Here is a 21,989-nt window from a genome sequence, read left to right on the forward strand (position 1 = left end):
TGTTCCCAGAGAACACAATAAAAGTGTATCCAAAAGACGGTTCATTGGGAACAGCAAATGTCACATAACGGTGGACCCATGATCAAGCAGCTAGGGAGAGCTAAGGAGAAGGGAAAGAGCATCCTCAGAATGTTGTACATGGTAAACGCAGATGGACCAGCAGTTCTAGGTCTGGATAGCTGCCAGGAGTTGTAGTTGATCTCTATCAATTATGAGATCCAGATAAAGAAAATGCCAAAAGTACAGAAACACAACAAAAAGAGGAAATGATTTCCACAGAAGTACCTGCCAGGCCATGGCACACAGAGGGAGCAGACTTGTTCACTGAGAAACAAGAGTGGTATTTAATAGTAGCCTCTTACTACTCTAAGTTTCCGTTCGTCAAAAGGGTGAAAGACCTGAGACCGTCAACTATCACCTCAGAAATGAGAGCACTCCTTGCTGAGTAATATGTGACGATGGAACATGGTTCACGTCACAAGAATTCAGAAAGCTGGGTGCAGAGTATGGATTTGTTACCAATACATCATTTCCCCATACTACCCCAAAGGTCATGGGTTCATTGAAAGCCAAGTGCAAACACACACGAGTTAAGTGTCGCGAAACAAAAGAAGACCCATCCCTAGCTCTTCTGTCATTATGAGCAACACCTTTAAGGGCCGACATGAAGTCCCCAACAGAACTTCTAAATAGCAGGAGATATAAAACAACTCTGCCAAGAAGACCAGGAGGAAACCAGAAGACTGGCTGACACGCAAGTAGAAGAACACCAGCATTATAACAAACATTGCCAGAACTCCTCAGAGGGCAGCATGTGCACATTCAAGGGCTGATGTTGAAAACGTGGACCTCAGCAAAGGTCATCAGAGAAGCTGAGCCACCAAGTTCACACATTGTTGAGATAGACACTGCCAATCACCTGAGGAGGAACAGAATTCACATCCAGCTGGCACAGAGGTGATGAAGCAGAAAGCTTTAATACCAGCAAAGCCGGCAACACCAGTATCAAGTGAAGAGACCACAACCACTAATACTGAAACATCAACACAGCAGCTGTCAGGTGAAGCACAACAAGTTACATCACTTACACCTGGACCAGCACCACAGAGTCCAACGACCACAACCAAATACACAAGGTGGCAATGCAACAGACTGCCGCCAGTGCAATAGCAGTAAGAACTATTTAAAAATAGTTGTGTAAATAAATTAGTGTATAAATTCAGTTACTAAGTTGCACTGGAAATAAAGTGATAAAGAACACTAAATATTTCTTTTTTTTTAATTTCTTTACACAGAGGCACAGAGAGAGAGGGACAGGGGCAAGAGAGAACGAGAGAGAAAAAAAATTCTTTATCTTGAGAAGGAGGGATGTTATATAGTCAGGATAATGTGAACTATTTTGTAACCGCGTAAGAATACACCCTTCTCATTGTAGTAACTAGTGCACCATGGGACCTATGTATAGGTAAATGAGTATATGTTAACAGTTTCCTGAGATGGTGGGAGGCATCAGTAAGTAAAGTCTCTTTTATTATTTGAATCTTGCACCTCTAAGTTGTTTAAGAAGCTTCCCAAGTAATACAGAGATGTAACAGTCACAATCAAAATGAAGCACTTTGCTTCCCAAAAGACCCTCCCGACACAGGTCAATCCACCAAAAAGGCCCAGCCATTCACAGAGCAGGCTTTGCTCTGAATTCCACAGAAATGGCCGGCCACAAGACCTGCTTCAAAAAGCTGCTTTCTCTTCAGCCGTCAGAATGGTTCTCCCTTGCAAAATCATAATGTCTTTGCAAATGTATTGAATCTGGAACAGACCGTGACAAACCTTCCCTCAGTTCTTCCAATGTATCGAATTGTCGCTGGGCTGTGACTTGTGTTGTGATGGTGCTTGTGTGAAATGTTAATTATGACTATTCAGTTCCTCCTGTCTATTCTATCCCTTTCAGTGATATTCCCATTTTACTAAAACGGGAGCTTGCAATAACAATATTAATCCAATATTTTATTTTATTAATCCAATAATATAATAATATTAATCCAATACATGGGCTGAAATATAAGAAAAGACAGATGATTTGTGCTTCTCAATTAATACCTTAAACAACCCCCTCCCCACTGCCGACCGCCCCCCCCCCCAATGGTGCCCAATTAACCTACACTCCTGGTATGTACATGTGGCCTGAAATGGCCTGTTATTGTGATATATGACTAAATTAAAGATTAAAAATTAAATGGTTGGCCACCCCTGCCACAGATGTTCTGTGATTAGTAAGGAATTGCTTAAGGTGGTATGTGGGTGGAAAGAAAAACGTTGAAAACCACTGTTTTAATTGTACCTAAATGACTCGTTATGTGCAGGGTTTCATTACTCCAAAGGAAATGGGCCAATGACAATTTTTCTCAAGCAAAATATTTCAGTAACAATTGGGTCCAAAGCAGTGATTCACAACTTTCCCTTATGAACTGTCTCCTCCCTCCTCCTTATGAATCTCTTCCCTCCCTCCTCCTCCCTCTTCCTTATGAACCTCCTCCTCCTCCCTTCGAAGGTTTTGAAGGTCAGATCACATGAAATTCAGTGTGAACTAACCAACTGAATTGGCAATGGGAGAACTCGGAAGGTGACACCGAAGGAAGTTAAATAGGAAAGTCTGAAGATGCTTGGGTTGCAGTGAAATACACAAAAGTGCTGAAGAAACACAGCAGGTCATGCAGCATCTATAGGAAGTAAAGGGTAACCAACATTTTGGGCCTGAACCTTTTGTCAAGATATGATCAAAAAGCAGGCAGCATCTGAATAAAAAGGTGTCAAGAGAGGAGGAAGGGGCAAGAGGAGGGGTACAGGTTAATGGTGGATAAAGATGGAAGGGTAGAAGAGAAAAAAAAAGCTTAGTGATATGGATAGGGGCTAGGTTTGAATGGAGAGGCAAGGGGGTGAGGAGCTGAGGAAAGGAGACTGAGGGATAGGGAAAGAGACTTGGAGGGTTTCAACAGAAAATTGAGGATGATGTTAATGCTGTTTGGTTGGAGAGTGCACAGACAAAATATTAGGGTTTGTTCTTTAAATTTGTGGGTAGCCTTGGTTTGGCAGTGCATGATGTGGGAATGGTGTGTGGGATTAAAATCGTTGGCCACTGGGAAGTCCCTGTTATTGCAACTGATAGAATGAAGGTGCTCAACGAATTGATCTCCCATTCTGCGTCCGGTCTCTCTGATTTAAACGAGGCGACAACAGGAGCATTGGATGCACAAGATGACCCTGTAGATTCACAAGTGAAGTGTTGTTTCACTTGGAAGGATTGTTTATGGCCCTGAATAGAGGTAAGGGACGAGACATGAACACAAGTGTAGAATCTCCTGTGGTCACAGAGGTAGGCACTGATGGGGAAATGAGTGGGGTAGGTTTGAGTGGAGAAGGAAATCACAGGAAACGATCCCTGCGAAAAGTGGAATGGTGAATATGTATCTGGTAGTAGGATCACGTTGTAGGTGGTGGCATTTTCAAAGGATTGGGGCTATATGGTTGCATAGTGGTTAGTGCAATGCCTTTACAGCGCCAGCAATCGAGACTAGGGTTTGAATCCCGTGCTGTCTGTAAGGAGTTTGTTCATTCTCCCCGTGTCTGTATGGGTTTTCCCCAAGTACTCTGGTTACCTCCTGTGATAGTACAGATTCTATCATCAATGTGTATATGTATAGATTGTAGTGTACGATTATTATGATTGGCTGAGAGCATAGCCACGCCTACTGGCAGATCTTAAAGGGTTGCTCCCAGCCAGACCAGGTCATTCTGGACTGGTCGACCTACATGTGATACGCTCCAGTCTTCTAGTTAATAAAAGCCTTGGTTTGGATCAACAAGCCTTTGATTCTTTCGACGTGCTCTGCACCTCCCACTATTTGAAATATACCCAGGTGGGGGGGGGGGGGGGGGGGCGAGGTGGTATACGTTAATTGGGTGTAATTTGGAAGGCACAGACTCGTGGGCCAACTGGCCTGTTACTGTGCTGTATTTCTAAATATATATATATGTTGGATGTGAAGGCAGAACTTGCATAGGGCTGTTAGTCTAAATATATTATATATACATAGTATAAATTGTGTGCACCCTTCTCAACCAAACCCATTTTATCAAAATATCTCAAAAGAAAAAAAACAAGAAAAAAGGACACCCCCCCCCCTCCCATTAATCAAACCTCTCCCTCTAAACAATAGGAATCGAAGGACGATATTCGGAAACCAGATCACGCTGTTCAGGAGCATCTAAACACCTTAATTCTTTAAATTATGGGAATACTCCATGAATAGAGTATTGGAAAAATTCACCTTTACATCTTTAACGTTGTATCTGATTTTATTTTTCTAAACTTAGGAAGGAGGACGTGACCCCCTGTAACCACTGAGTGGTGGAGGGGCTGTCTCTCCCATATCTCCACCAAATTGCCCGTCCAGCTCTCAATGAGGTAAAGGCTCAGATTTGTTCTGAGATGAAGTCAATACTATTTTCTTGAATAAAACCAAACCCAGCAAATTAAGGGGCCACAGATCTAATGAGACCCTAAAAATGATAAAGTTTGAAAATAGGTCCATTCTTCTAATTCACTGAACATCGCTGTTTATGAATACTAAATCCGTTAATAATTGGTTTTGTTTTGCTGTGTACTGAATATATAAGTAATAATCAATAAATCTTGACATTAATGATGTTTTATGCTTCATAAATGTTGATGTGTATAGCAGACAACTTGAGTTCTAAAAACCAAATTACAGGAATATTGAAGCATTGATGATACCTTTTTAAGTTCATCAATCCGTGCTTGATCAGGTTTCTTTGGATGCTCATTTGCCTCCAGGCTGCTTTTGAATCCTGGAAATCTGAATCCATCAGAAGTTAGCCAAGCTTCCTTGGATTTTTTCTTCATTCTTTTTTCCTCACTGACAACATCCACAGAAGTCACTATTCCTGCCAAGAATTTTTGACTGTATGTGAACCGTTGCTTTGGCTTCTGTCAAGAATCAGAAAATAATTTTTAAAAATAGTTTGTCATTTGCATTAATTTCAAGATGTCCAAATCCATTTTCAAGCATCTGCTAAAATTATATTGAACAAACATAACTTTGAACTCTGATGTAATGTTCAGATTGGAGTGCAACCTGTCAAAAATTAAGGCCTGGTCAAAAGTTGTGCTAAGGGATTTTTAGGTGGCATGTCATGTTCTGGTGAATTCTTAAAAGATTACGACACCATCCTGTAACCCAGCCCCCCCCCCCCCCCCCCAAATCTTCCTCTCTGCTACTTCTACACTTAAAAAAACAGCATTAAGACAAAAATATAACCTCATTAGTTACTTCTCATTACACAGGAATTACTTTTGTTAATAATACTTGTGATGTTGCTTCAGTTTACCATAAACCGACGAGCAGGAAAATGTGGATAAAACTATCAATGTTCCTTATCACTGCATCAACAAACTAACATTAAATCCAGGATTGCAGAAAGCAGAGGATTGTTTTCTGCCTGGATGTCAGTGACTAGTGGAGTTCTGCAGGGATCTGTTCTGGGACCCCATTCTTTGCGATTTTTGACCTGGACAAAGTAGAAGGATGGGTCAGTAAATTTGCAGATGTCATAAAGATTGGAGGTATCAGGAATAGTGTAGAACAGCCATTCTCAATCTCTACCGAGGACTCCGCTCATTATTTACAGTCCCTCTTCCCTGTGAAGCAGTCAAGGTTTGGTTTTTTTCGGTACTTCTCTCTTAGCGACTACATAAAGAACAATTTAAAATGTTTGCAGTACATGAGATGGAAGGAAAACAAGGCCTTTACATAAATATGCTTTTTATCAACATGGGATGTTCTCCCTATTTCTGGTGTCCTGTGCCAGTCTGGTGCTCTCCGGAATCTGAAACCCCCTCATGACCATAGCTGAACACAGGCACCACCATCTTGCGCACAGGCCTCGGGATTGCAGGATTTTCTTTACAAATACCGTCAGCTCCTTTGACAGGCCATTTAAAGCCTGTACAGAGCCACTGGCATCAGGAAACCATCAGAGCAGTGCTGTGTCACCGCTCTCCTCTCACCCAGGTCCAGCTCCAACAGAGCTGCCATTTTTTCTTTTGATTTGTATCGGTCGGTACAACATTGTGGACTGAAGGGCCTGTACTGTGCTGTAATGTTCTACATTCTAGAACATTCTGGACAGGTACATGGATACGAATGGTTTAGCAGAATAAGAGTGAAATGCAGACAGAGCTACCTCAGGGAAGCATGGACAAATTGAACAATTAGTTTCTTTGACTCTATGTGGATGTCACTGGCAATAATGTCACTCCAGATTTGCTACTGAACTAAGGAGCCAGTAAAAATGAAAACACTATTGTCTCTCAAGTCCTCTACTGATCTGACTGGGTATGGAGTTGGATTTCCTTCCCTGCAGGACATTAGTAAACTGCTTGGGAGTTTCAAGGTTATCTGTAGAGAGACTAGCTTTTAAAATAAAATCCAAATATACTTAATTACTCAAAATTCCTCATCTGTCTCACTTGCATTCAATTCACAGTCCAAAGTTCTGGCTGTCACTTGACCACCATAATGCCATATTCATTGTCCGCTTACTGCAAATCTAAACCAATTCATACACCTGCCTTGTTCTTCTTACCGATGTCAATAGTACAATTATAGCATGGTTCGTGTAGCAGTTAGCACAATGCTAATACAGCACCAGTGACCCGGGTTTGAATCCAAGTGTTCTGGGTTTTTCCTACTGACTGCAAGGAGCTTGTACGTTCTTCCTGTGTCTGCCCGTGTTTCCTTAGGGTGCTCTGGTTTCATCCTACCCTCTAAAAACATATAGATTTTGTAGGTTCATTGGTGTATTTGGATGGCACAGGCTTACGGGACGGAAGGGCCTGTTACCATACTGTAAGTCAACATTTAAATTTTAAAAAATTAAACCTCCTCCCTGCAAATTAAACATATACCAACTTCTTAAAAGCAAATTCTTCATAGTAGAAGGAGTTAGTAAAATATGTTAATTATCAAAGGGAATATATTTCAAAATATGCTTGAAATGAAAATTCAAGTTTTTGAATGTTTTTGATATTGAAGTTTAAAATGGAACGTAGCTTAACTTTTTCTTTGATGTCACAAAACCATGAAGATTGTGCTCCTGTCTTCACTCGCTTTGCACTATAGACAAAATAAATATCTTGAACCTGAAATTTTTCTGTACTTTGATTTTCCCTTGGATTTGGACTGAATTCTATATAATCAAAATGGTAGAGGCCAGTGTTTCAAGGAAATTAAAAGCAGGAGTTCCTGCAGCCATGACAGCAACAGTTGACCCTTTGGAATGAGCAGTGAGAGTGACAGCAAAAAGACTAGAATGTGAGCCTTCACATGCTGCATGCACAAAAGATACACCGGTTCACTCCTACTACAACCTGAAACAGCATCAACAAATGTTTTCTTTTTTAACATCTGGAGCACTCAGAAGAAAACATTTTGCTTTGGTGTGGCATTTTTTTTAAATTGCTTTGGAACTTGGTCAAAATTTTCATGGTTGAGCAGTAGTTTTCAAACTCACATTCCACCTTCCATAAGTGTTCTGTGAATAATAAGGGATTGCTTAAGGTGGCCTGTGAGTGGAAAGAAAAAGTTTGAAAACCCCTGTTTTAATCGTACCTCATTGACTTGTTATGTGCACGGTTTCATAACTCCAAAGGAAATGGGCCAATTTTTCTCAAGCAAAATCTTTCAGTAACAATTAGGTCTAGAGCAGTGGTTCTCAACCTTCCCACTCACATCCCACCTTAAGCAATCCCTTACCAATCACAGAGCACTTATGGCACAGTGATTGCTTAAGGTGAAAGAGGAGTTTAGGGGAGCAGTTTAAAAAACCACTGAGCTAGATTATTGCAAAATGTGGGCCATTACATCTAATCTGCTTCTTCATATTAATGTTTTCTCCAGGACCACTTTCTTATAAGCAAAACCATGTGCACAACTAAGGATGATCACATTAAATATACTGATTTTTCACAGCTCCTTACAATAGAGGATGTAATTTCAACCCAACGAATCTCTTCCAGTTTGCGGAACAATCCTGTAACCTCACTATTTTCCCTGTAGTCTACTCCCCCACATTCCCATCAACACCCTCCACTTTCTGTTGCTCACTGACACCTACAGACAATTTCCAGGGGTCAATTAACCTACCAACCCACTCATTTGGAATGAAGAAACCAGAGAGGCCAGAGAAAATCCTTGTCACAGGGTTGATCTGCAAATTCTGCACAGCATCAGAGATACTGCAACACTACTGGCTGGGTATCTTCCTTTCACTTTTTAAAAAATAACTGATGGCTTTGTCCAAAAAAAATGTTGCTTACCAATGCAAAATAATCCCTGTAACATACAAACTGAGGCTGGAGTCGATCCTACCTTAGCCAACATCTCCCACAACAATCTCTTTGCTTCCTCAGTCGAATTGAAGGTCTGAATGGAGTAGTTGTGCACCTTTCTTCCTTCAGGAAGCACAACTTTGATTGATCTTGGTTCGGTTTCTTTCAACTTTCTGCTAGCTTCATAAACTGCATCAATGTTATTCTGAGAGGAAGGAAACATTTTGTATTCAAATCATTTAGTTATTTTTTTTTAAGTGTCAGATACCAAGGTGGAATATTTCCATTTTAAAATATTTTACTCAGATCAAATCTATTACCCATTTAAGAAACTTTCTGAATGAACTCTCAGACTTTTACAGCCAAAATCATCGGAATCCATTAGGGATTATTGAATAGCAGGCAGCTGGTTGCAACTGTGAATGAAACTCTGAAAAAGAACATCCTTCGATACATAGGTTCAAGTTTCAAGCTAATTGCTTGCATATTTAAAGTACTTTCCCTTTACAAGTGGATGAATTTCATGTGTTTTATCATTTTTTGCGTTTATTATCCACCTATCACGAGTGGACTGTTTAAACTAGAGCATTATTTTCAAAAGAAAGGATTGATTGAAAAATTCATGGTAGAAATCATTTGTATCTTTGCAACCACATTGTAACCATTCATTACAAAACTTAGGCTGAACCCCAGCAATAATCATAGAACAGAAAGGATTTGCTAATACCTTCATTGTCAAGTTTCTTTTCAATTACTTAACATTAAAATCTGAAAAATCAGTTTTTCTTTCCACTTTTAGAATCATGCCCCTACCAGTCTTAGCCACTATATAAATGCTGGGTTTGCCAAATTATTACCTGAATGTGATTTGTGAGGATTATTCGATCCTGTTTGCTCTGCATATAGTCTTTATTGTAAATGTCCAGTGGAATGCGAGAAGGTTTTTTTCCAGCTGGAGTTTCTGAAATGAGTGAAGTTGGGATGGTTGGTGAATCCTTGACGATACGTGGATCTGATTCAGAGGCAGGAATTCCAAATTCCCGACTCAAGACCATTATCATTGCTGCTGTTGGGAAGAGGTCACCCTGTACTACTTCCCTCAGCTTTTCAACAGAGCAAAGGTACTGAAGTCTGAGAAATAAAAAGAATCCAAGTCAGAATTTAACTGGAGAAATAAGGGATACATTTCCCTAATGATACAGGAATACAAAAATCAATTGTAAAAAACAAATCAGTCAAGGAACTTTGATGCTTAGATGTTTAGACCTGTTATTTTAGCCATACAAACTATTCTTCAAATCTATCCATCACAGTTTCTACTTTGAAAGCATCAATAGAAATATGAAGAGCTGCTTGTAGTTCTCCAAGTTATAGGACTTATTAAATAGAGAATATGCAATGTCTTCCATAATATTTGGGACAAACACACTTTTTTGCTTTATTTCCCCTGTGCTCCACGGTTTTAAATTTATAATCAAGCAATTCACATGTGATTAGAGTGCACACTCCAGAATTTCTTCAAGGTTATGTGTATACATTTTGGTTTGACCATGTAGAAAGAGATTTGAACACATCAATTTCAGATGGAATACTGCACTTCACCTGATTAACAATACCTCATTTGGTGCATGACATTGTTCGTGGCAATTCAAAGTGGCATATAGAATACATTGGTCTAAAGTTAAACTATTCCATTAGATCCATTATGTGACAGATGTAGAATTTATATTTTGGGATTGTCCAAAATGGAAAAATTTTTGGGAACAACTTTTCCAAACGGTATCAGAGATTCTCAGGATCAAATAAGATCCTTGCCCTTGTATTGCTCTGTTCGGTTATTTTCAACAGGAAAATATTTCCTTTGAATCTAATTCATAAAAGAGTTGTAGCTTTTACCTCATTGATAGCCAGATGAGGAATTTTGATTAAATGGAAAGATAGTTTACCACCCACTCATATGCATTGGTCACAGGATCATTATGTCAAGCTTGAGTTTGAAGAAAAATTAGATATAATTTTAAAGAAACTATGATTGAATTTGACAGAATATGGGGCCCATTCATGGACTACTATCATAACTTGATTACATAGGCTTGAGTGCTCTGGGGGTTACTTGCTCGTTGTGTGGAAGCCGAAACTCAATTGTTTGCTTACTTTTTCCTGATGACAATATTTAGCGCAGTGGTTCTCAACCTTTTTCTTTCCACTCACATCCCACTTTAAGTAATCCCTATGTGATTAGTAAGGGATGGCTTAAGGTCGGAGGTGAGTGGGAAGGGAAGTTTGCGAATCATCCGATTGTTACGGAAATATTTTGCTTGAGAAAAATTGGCATTGGCCCATTTCCTTTGGAGTCATGAAACCGTGCACATAACGAGTCAAAGAGTGGTTTTCAAACTTTTCCTTTCCACCCACAGACCACCTTAAGAATTCCCTTACTAATCACAGAGCACCAATGGCATAGGGAATTCTTAAAGTGGTCTGTGAGTGGAAAGAAAAAGGTTGGGAATCACTGGTTTAGTAGAAGGATTAGCATGGGGGAGAGGGGTTATTTCCTATTTTTCTTTCTTTATTATATTTTTTTTCCTTTACATTTAGAAGAGACTACTTTATTTAATTATCTTACCAGGAATTTATTTCAATAATAGAATATGAACCAAAGTTTTTCCAAATTAATTTCTACTATATGATTATTGTATTGTGATAGTACAGATCTTTGTTTTGTTCTCTGCACTTTTCTTGGAGCTGTCTGAGGGCAAAGACCATGTCAGTAGTTCCTCTGTTTGCGCGAAAGCCGCACTGTGATTCTGGGAGAATATTCTCGGCAACACTAGGTATTATTCTATTTAGGAGAATCCTAGCGAAGATTTTGCCTGCAATGGAGAGCAGCGTGATTCCCCTGTAGTTTGAGCAATCTGATTTCTCACCTTGTTTTTGTACAGGGTGATGATGGTGGCATCACGAAGGTCCTGAGGCAGTTTTCCTTGGTCCCAACAAAGCTTGAAAAACTCATGCAGTTTGACATGCAGAGTTTTGCTGCCAGCCTTCCAGACCTCTGGGGGGGGATTCCATCCATACCTGCTGCTTTGCCACTTTTCAGTTGTTCGATTGCCTTATATGTCTCATCCTGGGTGAGGACCTCATCCAGCTCTAGCCTTAGGGGCCGTTGAGGGAGATGGAGCAGGGCGGAATCTTGGACTGAGCGGTTGGCACTGAAAAGAGATTGGAAGTGTTCTGACCATCGGTTGAGGATGGAGATCTTGTCGCTGAGGAGGACTTTGCCGTCTGAGCTGCGCAGCGGGCTTTGGACTTGGGGTGAGGGGCTGTACACAGCCTTTAGAGCCTCGTAGAAACCCATGAAGTCGCCAATGTCCGCGCTGAGCTGGGTTCGCTTGGCGAGGCTAGTCCACCACTCATTTTGGATCTCCCGGAGTTTGCGCTGAAGATGGCTGTTGACCTCACCAAAGCCTTCGACACCGTGAGCAGGAAAGGGCTTTGGCAAATACTAGAGCGCATCGGATGCCCCCCAAAGTTCCTCCACATGATTATCCAACTGCACGAAAACCAACAAGGTCAGGTCAGATACAGCAATGAGCTCTCTGAACCCTTCTCCATTAACAATGGCGTGAAGCAAGGCTGTGTTCTCGCACCAACCCTCTTTTCAATCTTCTTCAGCATGATGCTGAACCAAGCCATGAAAGACCTCAACAATGAAGACGCTGTTTACATCCGGTACCGCACGGATGGCAGTCTCTTCAATCTGAGGCGCCTGCAAGCTCACACCAAGACACAAGAGAAACTTGTCCGTGAACTACTCTTTGCAGACGATGCTGCTTTAGTTGCCCATTCAGAGCCAGCTCTTCAGCGCTTGACGTCCTGTTTTGCGGAAACTGCCAAAATGTTTGGCCTGGAAGTCAGCCTGAAGAAAACTGAGGTCCTCCATCAGCCAGCTCCCCACCATGACTACCAGCCCCCCCACATCTCCATCGGGCACACAAAACTCAAAATGGTCAACCAGTTTACCTATCTCGGCTGCACCATTTCATCAGATGCAAGGATCGACAATGAGATAGACAACAGACTCGCCAAGGCAAATAGCGCCTTTGGAAGACTACACAAAAGAGTCTGGAAAAACAACCAACTGAAAAACCTCACAAAGATAAGCGTATACAGAGCCGTTGTCATACCCACACTCCTGTTCAGCTCCGAATCATGGGTCCTCTACCGGCATCACCTACGGCTCCTAGAACGCTTCCACCAGCGTTGTCTCCGCTCCATCCTCAACATTCATTGGAGCGCTTTCATCCCTAACGTCGAAGTACTCGAGATGGCAGAGGTCGACAGCATCGAGTCCACGCTGCTGAAGATCAGCTGCGCTGGGTGGGTCACGTCTCCAGAATGGAGGACCATTGCCTTCCCAAGATCGTGTTATATGGCGAGCTCTCCACTGGCCACCGTGACAGAGGTGCACCAAAGAAAAGGTACAAGGACTGCCTAAAGAAATCTCTTGGTGCCTGCCACATTGACCACCGCCAGTGGGCTGATATCGCCTCAAACCGTGCATCTTGGCGCCTCACAGTTTGGCGGGCAGCAACCTCCTTTGAAGAAGACCGCAGAGCCCACCTCACTGACAAAAGGCAAAGGAGGAAAAACCCAACACCCAACCCCAACCAACCAATTTTCCGCTCCAACCGTGTCTGCCTGTCCCGCATCGGACTTGTCAGCCACAAACGAGCCTGCAGCTGACGTGGACATTTACCCCCTCCATAAATCTTCTTCCGCGAAGCCAAGCCAAAGAAAGAGTACAGATCTATCACCAATGTACATAGTGTATATAGTTACAGTATCTAGACTGTGCTTACAGCGATTGGCTGAGAGCTAAGCCATGCCTACTGTCTGGCCCTTAAAGGGTTGTGTCCCTAGCCAGGTCGGATCATTCCGGACTGGTCGGCCACCTGTGAAGAGCTCCTGTCTTTTGCTAATAAAAGCCTTGGTTTGGATCAACAAGTCTTTGGTTCTTTCGATGAGCTCTACATATATACAATATGAAGTACTTATGATATTTGTTCTGTATTTTATTGTATTAAGATTTACAACTATTCTTTGTTCTATAAATTGCATGTAATATTTCTCTCTCAAACCAATAAAAATATATTAAAAAGAAAAAGACCATGTAGAAATTACATCATTTTTTAATACATAGTTCCCCCATTTCAAGGCAGCATAATATTTGGCCTCACAGGATGTTTGTGAGCACTCAGGTATGTTTCATTGGTGCAGGTGTGAGAGAGCGAGGCTTCTAAGCTTTTGATCATCTTTGGAGTCTGTAGTTGCTATTTTTAAACAGGAGGACCAGAGTTGTGCCAATTAAAGAAGCCATTATAAGGCTGAAAAAGAAGAACAAAACAGTACCCAAATTTTAAGTTTACCAAAATCAACAATTTGGAACATCATTAAGAAGAAAGAGCCTACTGGTGAGCTCAGTAATTACAAAGGGACAGGTAGGCCAAGGGAGACTTTCACTGCTGATGGCAGAATTCTCATCATAAAGAAGAAAAATCCCCAAACACCTGTCCATCAGAATAGAAACATCCTTCAGGAGGCAGGTGTGGATGTGTCCATAACTACTGTCAACAGAAGACTTCATGAACAGAAATATGGAGGCTATACTGTAAGATGCAAACCACTAGATAGCCACAGAAATAGATTGCCAGATTACAATTTGCAAGTAATATTTAAAAGAGCCTGCAGAATTCAAGAAAATAGCCTTGTGGACAGATGAGACCAAGATTAACCTATATCAGAGAGATGGCAAGAGAAAAGTGTGGAGGTCTTAAACTACCCAAGATCCAAAGCATACCACTTGTGAAACATGGTGGGGGTTTTATGGCCTGGGCATGTCTGGCTGCAACAGGTACTGGTGCTCTTTTATTAATTGATGATCTAACTGCTGATGGCAGTAACAAAGTGAATTCTGAGGTGTAAAGAAACATCTGCTCATTGGGCAGCACTTCACCCTACAGCAAGACCATGATCCCAAACACACTGCTGAAGCACAAATACAATTTTTCAAAGTTAAAAACTGGAAAATTATTGAATGGCCAAGTCAGTCACCCAGTCTAAATCCAATTGAACATGCCTTCCATAAGTTAAAGAGAAAACCTAAGGGACAAGCTCTCAAAACAAGCAGGAGCTGAAGATGGCTACATTAGAGGCCTGGCAGAGCATCACCAGGGAACATACTCAGCTCCTGGTGATGTCAGTGAATTACAGACTTCAAGCACTTATTGCATGCAAGGGATATACAACAAAGTACTAAACATGTCTACTTTCATATACATACCATTGCTATGTCCCAAATATTATGGTACCTGAAATGCGGGGATTAAGCACTGTACAAAAAATTCTGTAATTTCTACATGGTCAAACCAAAATATACACAAATACCCTTCTATAAAATCTGGAATGTACACTTTAATCATATGTGAATAGTTTGATTACAATTTTTTTTTAATTGGTCTTTGTCCCAAACATTACGGACACCACTGGATAAAATGCTGGTCGTACTGTTTAAGATATTCCTTATTAATTCCTTGTACCTGTAAAGTCTCACCTGTGCAATGCCTGAAAACAGCCCTGTGGTGTCATATCCCTGACATATAACAAAGGTTGCTTTAAAATATTACTTAAGGGCTCATGGAGGTAAATGTGATAAAGTTTATCATCTAATTTCCCATAAAGCCGCTGATGAAAACTGAAGTCAGAATTGTACAGAACCTTAACCTTTTCTTTTTCATCAGGCACAGATCTGAAAAATAAATAAAAGATTAAATTAAAATTTCCAATTTAAACTAGTCTGGCTATATTTGATCTGCAGGAGCTGAAGGTGACACTTCCCAGCTTCTAATATTTCCCAATCTCAAAATATGTCACCATCCAAGAGAAGTAAGCCTCAATATTCCAAATTGTATTGTATTCATCCAAATAAATCAAACTTTGTAAATGCAGCTGTATATAGTTTTAATTTTTCATTGATAAAAGCAAATAAACATTTTCATACCTTCACACTTCATAACGATGAGTAAAACAAAGATAACGGTACTCAACGGTACTCAACTTCAAATATAAATGAATTAAAATGATAATAATGAAAAGCTCAAAGAAAAATTTCTCGAGAGCTCACGTCTCTTCTATGGTCATTCCAAGAATGAGAAGAGAACTCCCAGTCTGCTCAGATATTACGACATATGGTAACTCTATAAAAACAATTAATCCTTAAAGGGAAAGTACAAACAAACCATAAATCATAAACACAAGGTTTTAACCTACAGGAGACATTCCAGATTCTGTAGAACTTTGGAAAATGATAACCAGAGCATCCACCATCTCCAAAGCTAAATCTCTAACAACTCTCATCATATAAATCATTATGTAATCAAATTAATCAGTTCCTAAGGGCATAAGTTTGAATGGTAGATTTTCATTAATATTAATTTCCTGTACTTTATTGGCATTAGATCATGGGTTTACCAGTGATGTGGGAGTATTTTCTGGCTTACACATTTGTCCAATTCCTCTGCAAGTTTCTTATTCCCTATTATAAAGGACCTACATTTCCCCCTGCTCATTTTTTTCTCCTTTATCCACCTCCTTTTCTCCTTTATCCTTTATCATTAACTATAATGAAGCTTTTACAGTTTTCTCGTGTTCCATTTTCCTTTTATCAATTTCTTGGTCACCCTTTGCTAAATTCTGAACACTCCCAAACTCTGACGTCTATTAAATCTTTTTTTTTCTGTAATCCCTGCTTGGACCACTTTTATGTTGTGTTTTATACACTTAAAAAGAATGAATAATTGTTGCAAATCATACTATTTTTCTAAATGCTGGCCATGGCCAGTCCATTGTCATAACCTTTAATCCAATTTCACAACCCAACTCAGAAAATTTGCCCCTCCTATCTTTTATAGTTTCAGCATTTTAATTTACGCAATATCCAGTTTTTATCAAGCAGTTACACATGGTGTAAAATGTTTCCTAGTTCAGTAAGAGGTTGTCTTGTGCTTTTGATGAAGAATGATTTTACTCCATATTTATCAAACTGGTATTTAAAGTTCTTATATGCTCTACTTGATCAATCTGACTGTTATGGAAATTTTTCATAAACTTAGGTGGTTCTTGCCACTATTGCATTTTAATGTCAGATCTTTCTCCTGACTGGAAGAAAATTTAACTCAATGGATTCTTCATATTAAAGATAACACAACCTTACTGATCGAATCATCAACTTCGAACTTGGATGAGAAGACATCATACTACTTATCACTTCCCCCACCCCTCCTCCCCCAATAATGGCACATATCTCTTTCCCCAGCAGCCTTTCCTCAGGCCTTAGGGCACCACCTATGCAGGTTGACTTGAACTCCTAAAAAAAAAACAAGATGTCCTACTAACTAATCATTATCCACTAATAATGGACAAAGAATGGGAATTGTCTTGTTGGACAGGACCCCAAGAGCCTGGCACTTATTTCTGTTTATAGTAAATCCTCCTGGATTCCATATATTAGGGAACTTAATATTGAAAGCTAGTTTTTAAAGGTGCATTTTTTAACAGTACTTTGATATTTTGGATATGTGTTTCAAAATTACTATTTTGACAATTTAATCTTTACGATGAAACACAAGGCCCTCTCACCTGACTGGGAGCTTCTCCCACAAAACCTTGAGTCCTTTATTCTTCAGTCCTTCCAAAACAAAGAGGTGAATTACTCCATCCATTACATGAAACCCTGTCACATTATCCAGATTGGAACCTAAAACACTATCCAGCTGTGAACCCACTTTCAATTCAGAATCTGGCTTAAATCCCGCATCCACTGATCCATTCTCACTTTCTTTTTCACTTGCCTGAGAATCCAAGCAAAGAGCTAGAGAATTAATTGAACTAATTTGTTCTAGCAGACTATGAAGAAATGTTCTATTTTTATAATGAAAAATATATATAATCCGACCAAATGGGCACTCCTCTATTTCATTTGATGCAGAATCACTCCTTCCTGTTAATGGATAAGCTAACTGCACTCTGACGTTCAGCATAGAATTCGATTCCAGGTAATGGCCTTTTGGTAGAGGTCGGTCCTCTGGTCCATCAATTGCTCCTGCAATACCTAGAATCCGTCCATCCAATCCATCAGTTTGATAGCCCATTGGATCTGGCAAACTACTGTTCTGAATGCAGAGAGCAACATTCAAGCACGTTTTACCATGCACCAGTTCTGAAAAATTCAACTTAGCAATGCCATAAGGATCCCAAGATTTATTGATATCCAGGAAGGGGTCATGGACAGTTCGTTTATTACTAACAAGCCCAACATTGCTCAATTTGCTATCTTCAGGTTCAGTACCAAACAATGCTGGTGGTTGGAGTTGAGCTTTCAGCTTCCTGTCACGATCATGGATCTCTATCGTCAGTGGTGGCCCAAGGAAATACTCTTTCAGTTTATCTGGATTGATAGTTCCGGTTAGAATCACATTTACATCCTTGAAGGAAATCTCTGTTCCTTGTTCCCTGCCTTTAGTCTGATGACATGGCAGATCATGGAATTGATACTGACAGTAAACAGGACCACATTTTTGCTGAGAAAAGAAAAAAAGAACATAATTATTATTCATTACATTTCTCAAATTATAGATAATTGAAAATACATACTTCAGTACCAGGTGTAAAACCCAAGGAATACTCTATTTAATCCAATAATCACAAATGTAAAATGGGAAAGATTTAACCTTAGATCTCTGAAAAAGTGTTTTTTATCATCATATTTTTCTGTTTTTTGGAACCAGACTGAGAGGTTTTAATTCAATATTTTCGTCCAGTACAATGTAAATCACATGGGAAATTCATGAGGCATTTTCCTTTGATCTCCCAACTACTCACAGTACCCCTTTCTAATTTCAGTGTACAGAAATATTGTATTTGTTAATCTCTGTCCAGGGAGGATAGTACATAGGAGAACACATGTCAAAACCTACACTAATAATCATTCTGTTGGTTCCAAAAAGCTATGAGTTTTAAGTTCTCACTTAGCTTTGATGGTATAAATGATCGATTTCTTGAACAAGTCACCTGATCTACATTCAGCAGAGGGTGTTTAGGAATGAAACAGTGAAAAAAAAAGGTAGGTCAACTTTGGCTCAAAGCTAATCACCATGGACCAAATAATTGTACAGATATGAGCATCCCTTATAATGGCTGCACATTAGATCATGAGTCAGTTTGAGAGGCATGAAATGGTTAGAAAATAAAATCAGAAGCTATCTGAGGATAACTGAAAACTGTTCTAACTATAAGACAACCAATAACGTATTTCCACAGTGCTAATATAAAGAGGACTGATATCTTATAGTTCTTCATTCTGAATACTCAGATGCATATTCACTTGCACTTAACAAAATCCAAGTGGCTGTACCCTGGTATTCCAAAAACTCAAGACCCAGGGCTCAATGTGCTGGGGGGCTGGTGCAAACCGGCATCCTTACAGCAAAGCATCATGCAAAGCTTAGTGTGGAAGGACCACCCGCAGGACTGGTGAGCAAACACTGGCTACCCTGTGCTGAGCTGAGAGACTTGAGTTATACCCTAACCAGCACAGTGAGTTTGAGCCACTGCTGGGGACTACGTATGTTGACAAAGACAACCTGGATCCTGCAGTCTCTCTCATTGCCCTCTCTTGGATGCCATAAGGCCACTGCTTGCCCACTCTGACTGCACAGCTTTCCTCAGCCAGAGATTTTGCTCGGGTTACGAGATCAATGGTTATTAAGACATCCCTGGGTGAGGGAGAGCTGTGGAGCCATATAAAAACACAGCCATAAAAACATAGGATACAGGTGAAATGTCAACACCTGGAGCAGTTGCCTGCCAGTCCCCAGCACAGGGCCACAGTCATCAAGCTGACCAGAATGCAGCCCTGAACCCCAAATCTTAATGTTGAATGATCTTTCAAATTTTAGCATTGAGAAGCAAGTGATAACTTCAAAGCAACAAGGTTTTATATTATTTTGCATTTTTAAAATTACAATGTCACCCTTGGTATATCCAAGGATGTTTACATTTTTTAATACGTTATACAGTATTGGAGAAATAGTCAAAATAGCACATAACAACAAAACAAATTGATCAGAGCTAAAGACAGATGCAAAGTAATATTTGAAAACATATAGACTTCGTAGAATGAAGTTTCTGCAAAAAAAATTGAATTATTCAAATACAACAGGCAGTTTCAATGCAAAAGGATTTTCATGGAATCAGAGACAAACAGCTTCCGAGGCACTTTATTACAATCTTTATTATTCCATTGAAAAAACACTAGGTGTATGGAAATGTCTGGCTCAGTGGTTCAATATCCTTTCAATGGAAATTGCCTCCGAGATCTCACAAAGTTTCTGGTCATGATGAATGGTTTTATTACTTGAAATCATTAATTCCTTAATTTACCCAAAAGTTATATTTGGTTCTAGTTATTAAATTGCAGCACATTATTCATGGAATAAAATGCTTTCTTAAAATAAGCAGCTATGTTTTCCTGCTAAAGTTAGGCTGCAGGCAGTTTGATCTCCATCCCATCACTGAACTGGCTTTCAGATTTTAATTATTGCTGGCTGCAAACATTACTTTGAGATATTAATCCAAAAGTGAAATATTCAATTTCTCTGAACAGCCAATAGGAGGGTCACAAAATACCCAAGTGTGATCAGTTAATGGTTAATGCATAGGGTCGGTGCCAGAATGTATGTTAGAGGGGGTCATTCAATAGACAATAGGTGCTGGAGTAGGCCAATTGGCCCATCATGGCTGATCTTTCTCTTTCAATAACCACTCCCAGCCTTATCCCCATAACCCTTAACTCCCCTGCCCACAAGAGCCTTATCCAACTCTCTCTTAAATCTATCCTGCGAATCTGCCCCCACTACCCTCTTTGGCAATGCATTCCACAGATCCACAACTCTCTGGGTAAAAAAAATTTCTAATCATTTCTGTCTTAAATGGCCTTTCCTGTATTATGCCCTCTAGTCCTGGTCTCTCCCATCATTGGGAACATGTGCTCTGATTTCACCCTGTCAAGCCCTTTGATAATTCTAAATACCTCAATCATGTCTCCCCTCATCCTGCTAAACTCCATTGCATATAATCCAAGTCTTTCCAATCTATCCGCGTATGTCAATCCTGCCATCCCAGGAACTAACCTCGTAAATCTGCGCTGCACTCCTTCTACAGCAAGTATGTCCTTTCTTAAATATGGGGACCAGAACTGGACACAATACTCCAGGTGAGGTCTCACCAGAACTCTGTAAACTGCAAATTAAGAGGGTGCAGGGACCGACCTGTCGACTGGGGGGAAGGGTGGAGGGTTGCTAGCATGAGCCTACCTGTCGTTGAGGCCATCCATCCAATGTGGGACAAGAGGGTGATCTTTTTATCGTGTCAAGCTTGACGCATGCTAATAACACAGCCGGGGGTGGGTGGAGAGTTGCTAGTGTGCGTAAACCTAGACACTACTGATGCAGGAGGAAGTGGGGTGGGTCTGATGGCCAGGAATGGCCATGATTCTATGGGGGGGGCACAGTACCTCGTTCAGGAGGGCGATGCCTCTCCTTGGCACTGATACTGTGAGAGCAGACAAAAATAGCTCCATTTTACAGGATTTGGATAGGCTTCCAGGTAAACGGAGCTATCCAAATGTAATTTTCTGCCACATTTGTCAAAAAGTAAATAGATGAAGTCTACATTTGCCACCTAGCACTAAATATAAAAGGGGAAACAGTTTGGAATCCGCTGATCTTAAATGAAATGATCCATCATAGTTCCAGAAATAACAATGAATACCACTGCCAGGGAGGACGCCAAAGTGATCAGAATTAGAATAAGAATTTATTGTCATGAACATTTCACAAAATTTGTTGTTTTGTGGCAGTGTCACAGTGCAAACATTTCTGTAAATCACCTTACAAAATAAATAAAAATAGTGCAAGAAAAAAGACCAAGTGAGATAGTGTCTGTGATTCATTGTTCATTCAGAAATTTGATGGCAGAGGGGAAGAACCTGTCTTTTTGCCGCTGACGACTCTTCTTCAGGCTCCTGCACCTTTTTCCCAATAGTAAGCAGAGTGAAGAGGGCATGGCCTGGATGGTGGGGGTCTTTGAGGATAGAGACTGCTTTCTTAAGACATCACCTTTTGTAGATGTCCTCGATGGAGTGAAGTCTGGTGCCTGTGATGTCGCAAGCAGAGTTAACCACCCTCTGGACATTTTTCCTAAGTATAGCCGCTGATGAGTCTTCTTTGTGATTGATTAGTACTAAAAGATAGCTACTGATACTCTCAATGACAGCAAAAGTCAAGTTCATTACCATCTGATTGCACAAGTACAACTGAATGAAACAACATTCTCTGGTCAAATACACAAGACATAACACACATACAGTCAACAATACATATCCAGGACAAGTATTCATATATACAAATTAATAAATAAATATTGTTTTACAAATATGAGAGTATTGCATAGTTAGTGTGAGCAG

At 40.2% G+C, this 21,989-nt stretch overlaps 1 protein-coding gene across 3 annotated transcripts in view; it reads right to left on the reverse strand.

Moving 5' to 3' along the window:
• cfap92 (cilia and flagella associated protein 92 (putative)) overlaps positions 1-21,989 on the reverse strand; it is a 159,126-nt gene that overhangs the window by 14,789 nt on the left and 122,348 nt on the right. For 2 of the 3 annotated variants that reach the window (XM_069939814.1, XM_069939815.1), the window contains exons 10-14: positions 17,105-18,045; positions 15,021-15,215; positions 9,265-9,538; positions 8,448-8,612; positions 4,793-5,005 (exon numbers count right to left, since the gene is read on the reverse strand). In XM_069939814.1, coding sequence (XP_069795915.1) covers positions 4,793-5,005; positions 8,448-8,612; positions 9,265-9,538; positions 15,021-15,215; positions 17,105-18,045 — 1,788 coding nt within the window. The remainder of the gene's footprint in view (positions 1-4,792; positions 5,006-8,447; positions 8,613-9,264; positions 9,539-15,020; positions 15,216-17,104; positions 18,046-21,989) is intronic. The other variant, XM_069939816.1, reaches the window with a different exon arrangement.

This window comes from Narcine bancroftii, chromosome 5 (genome assembly GCF_036971445.1).
Source record: "Narcine bancroftii isolate sNarBan1 chromosome 5, sNarBan1.hap1, whole genome shotgun sequence".
NCBI classification, from domain to species: domain Eukaryota; kingdom Metazoa; phylum Chordata; class Chondrichthyes; order Torpediniformes; family Narcinidae; genus Narcine; species Narcine bancroftii.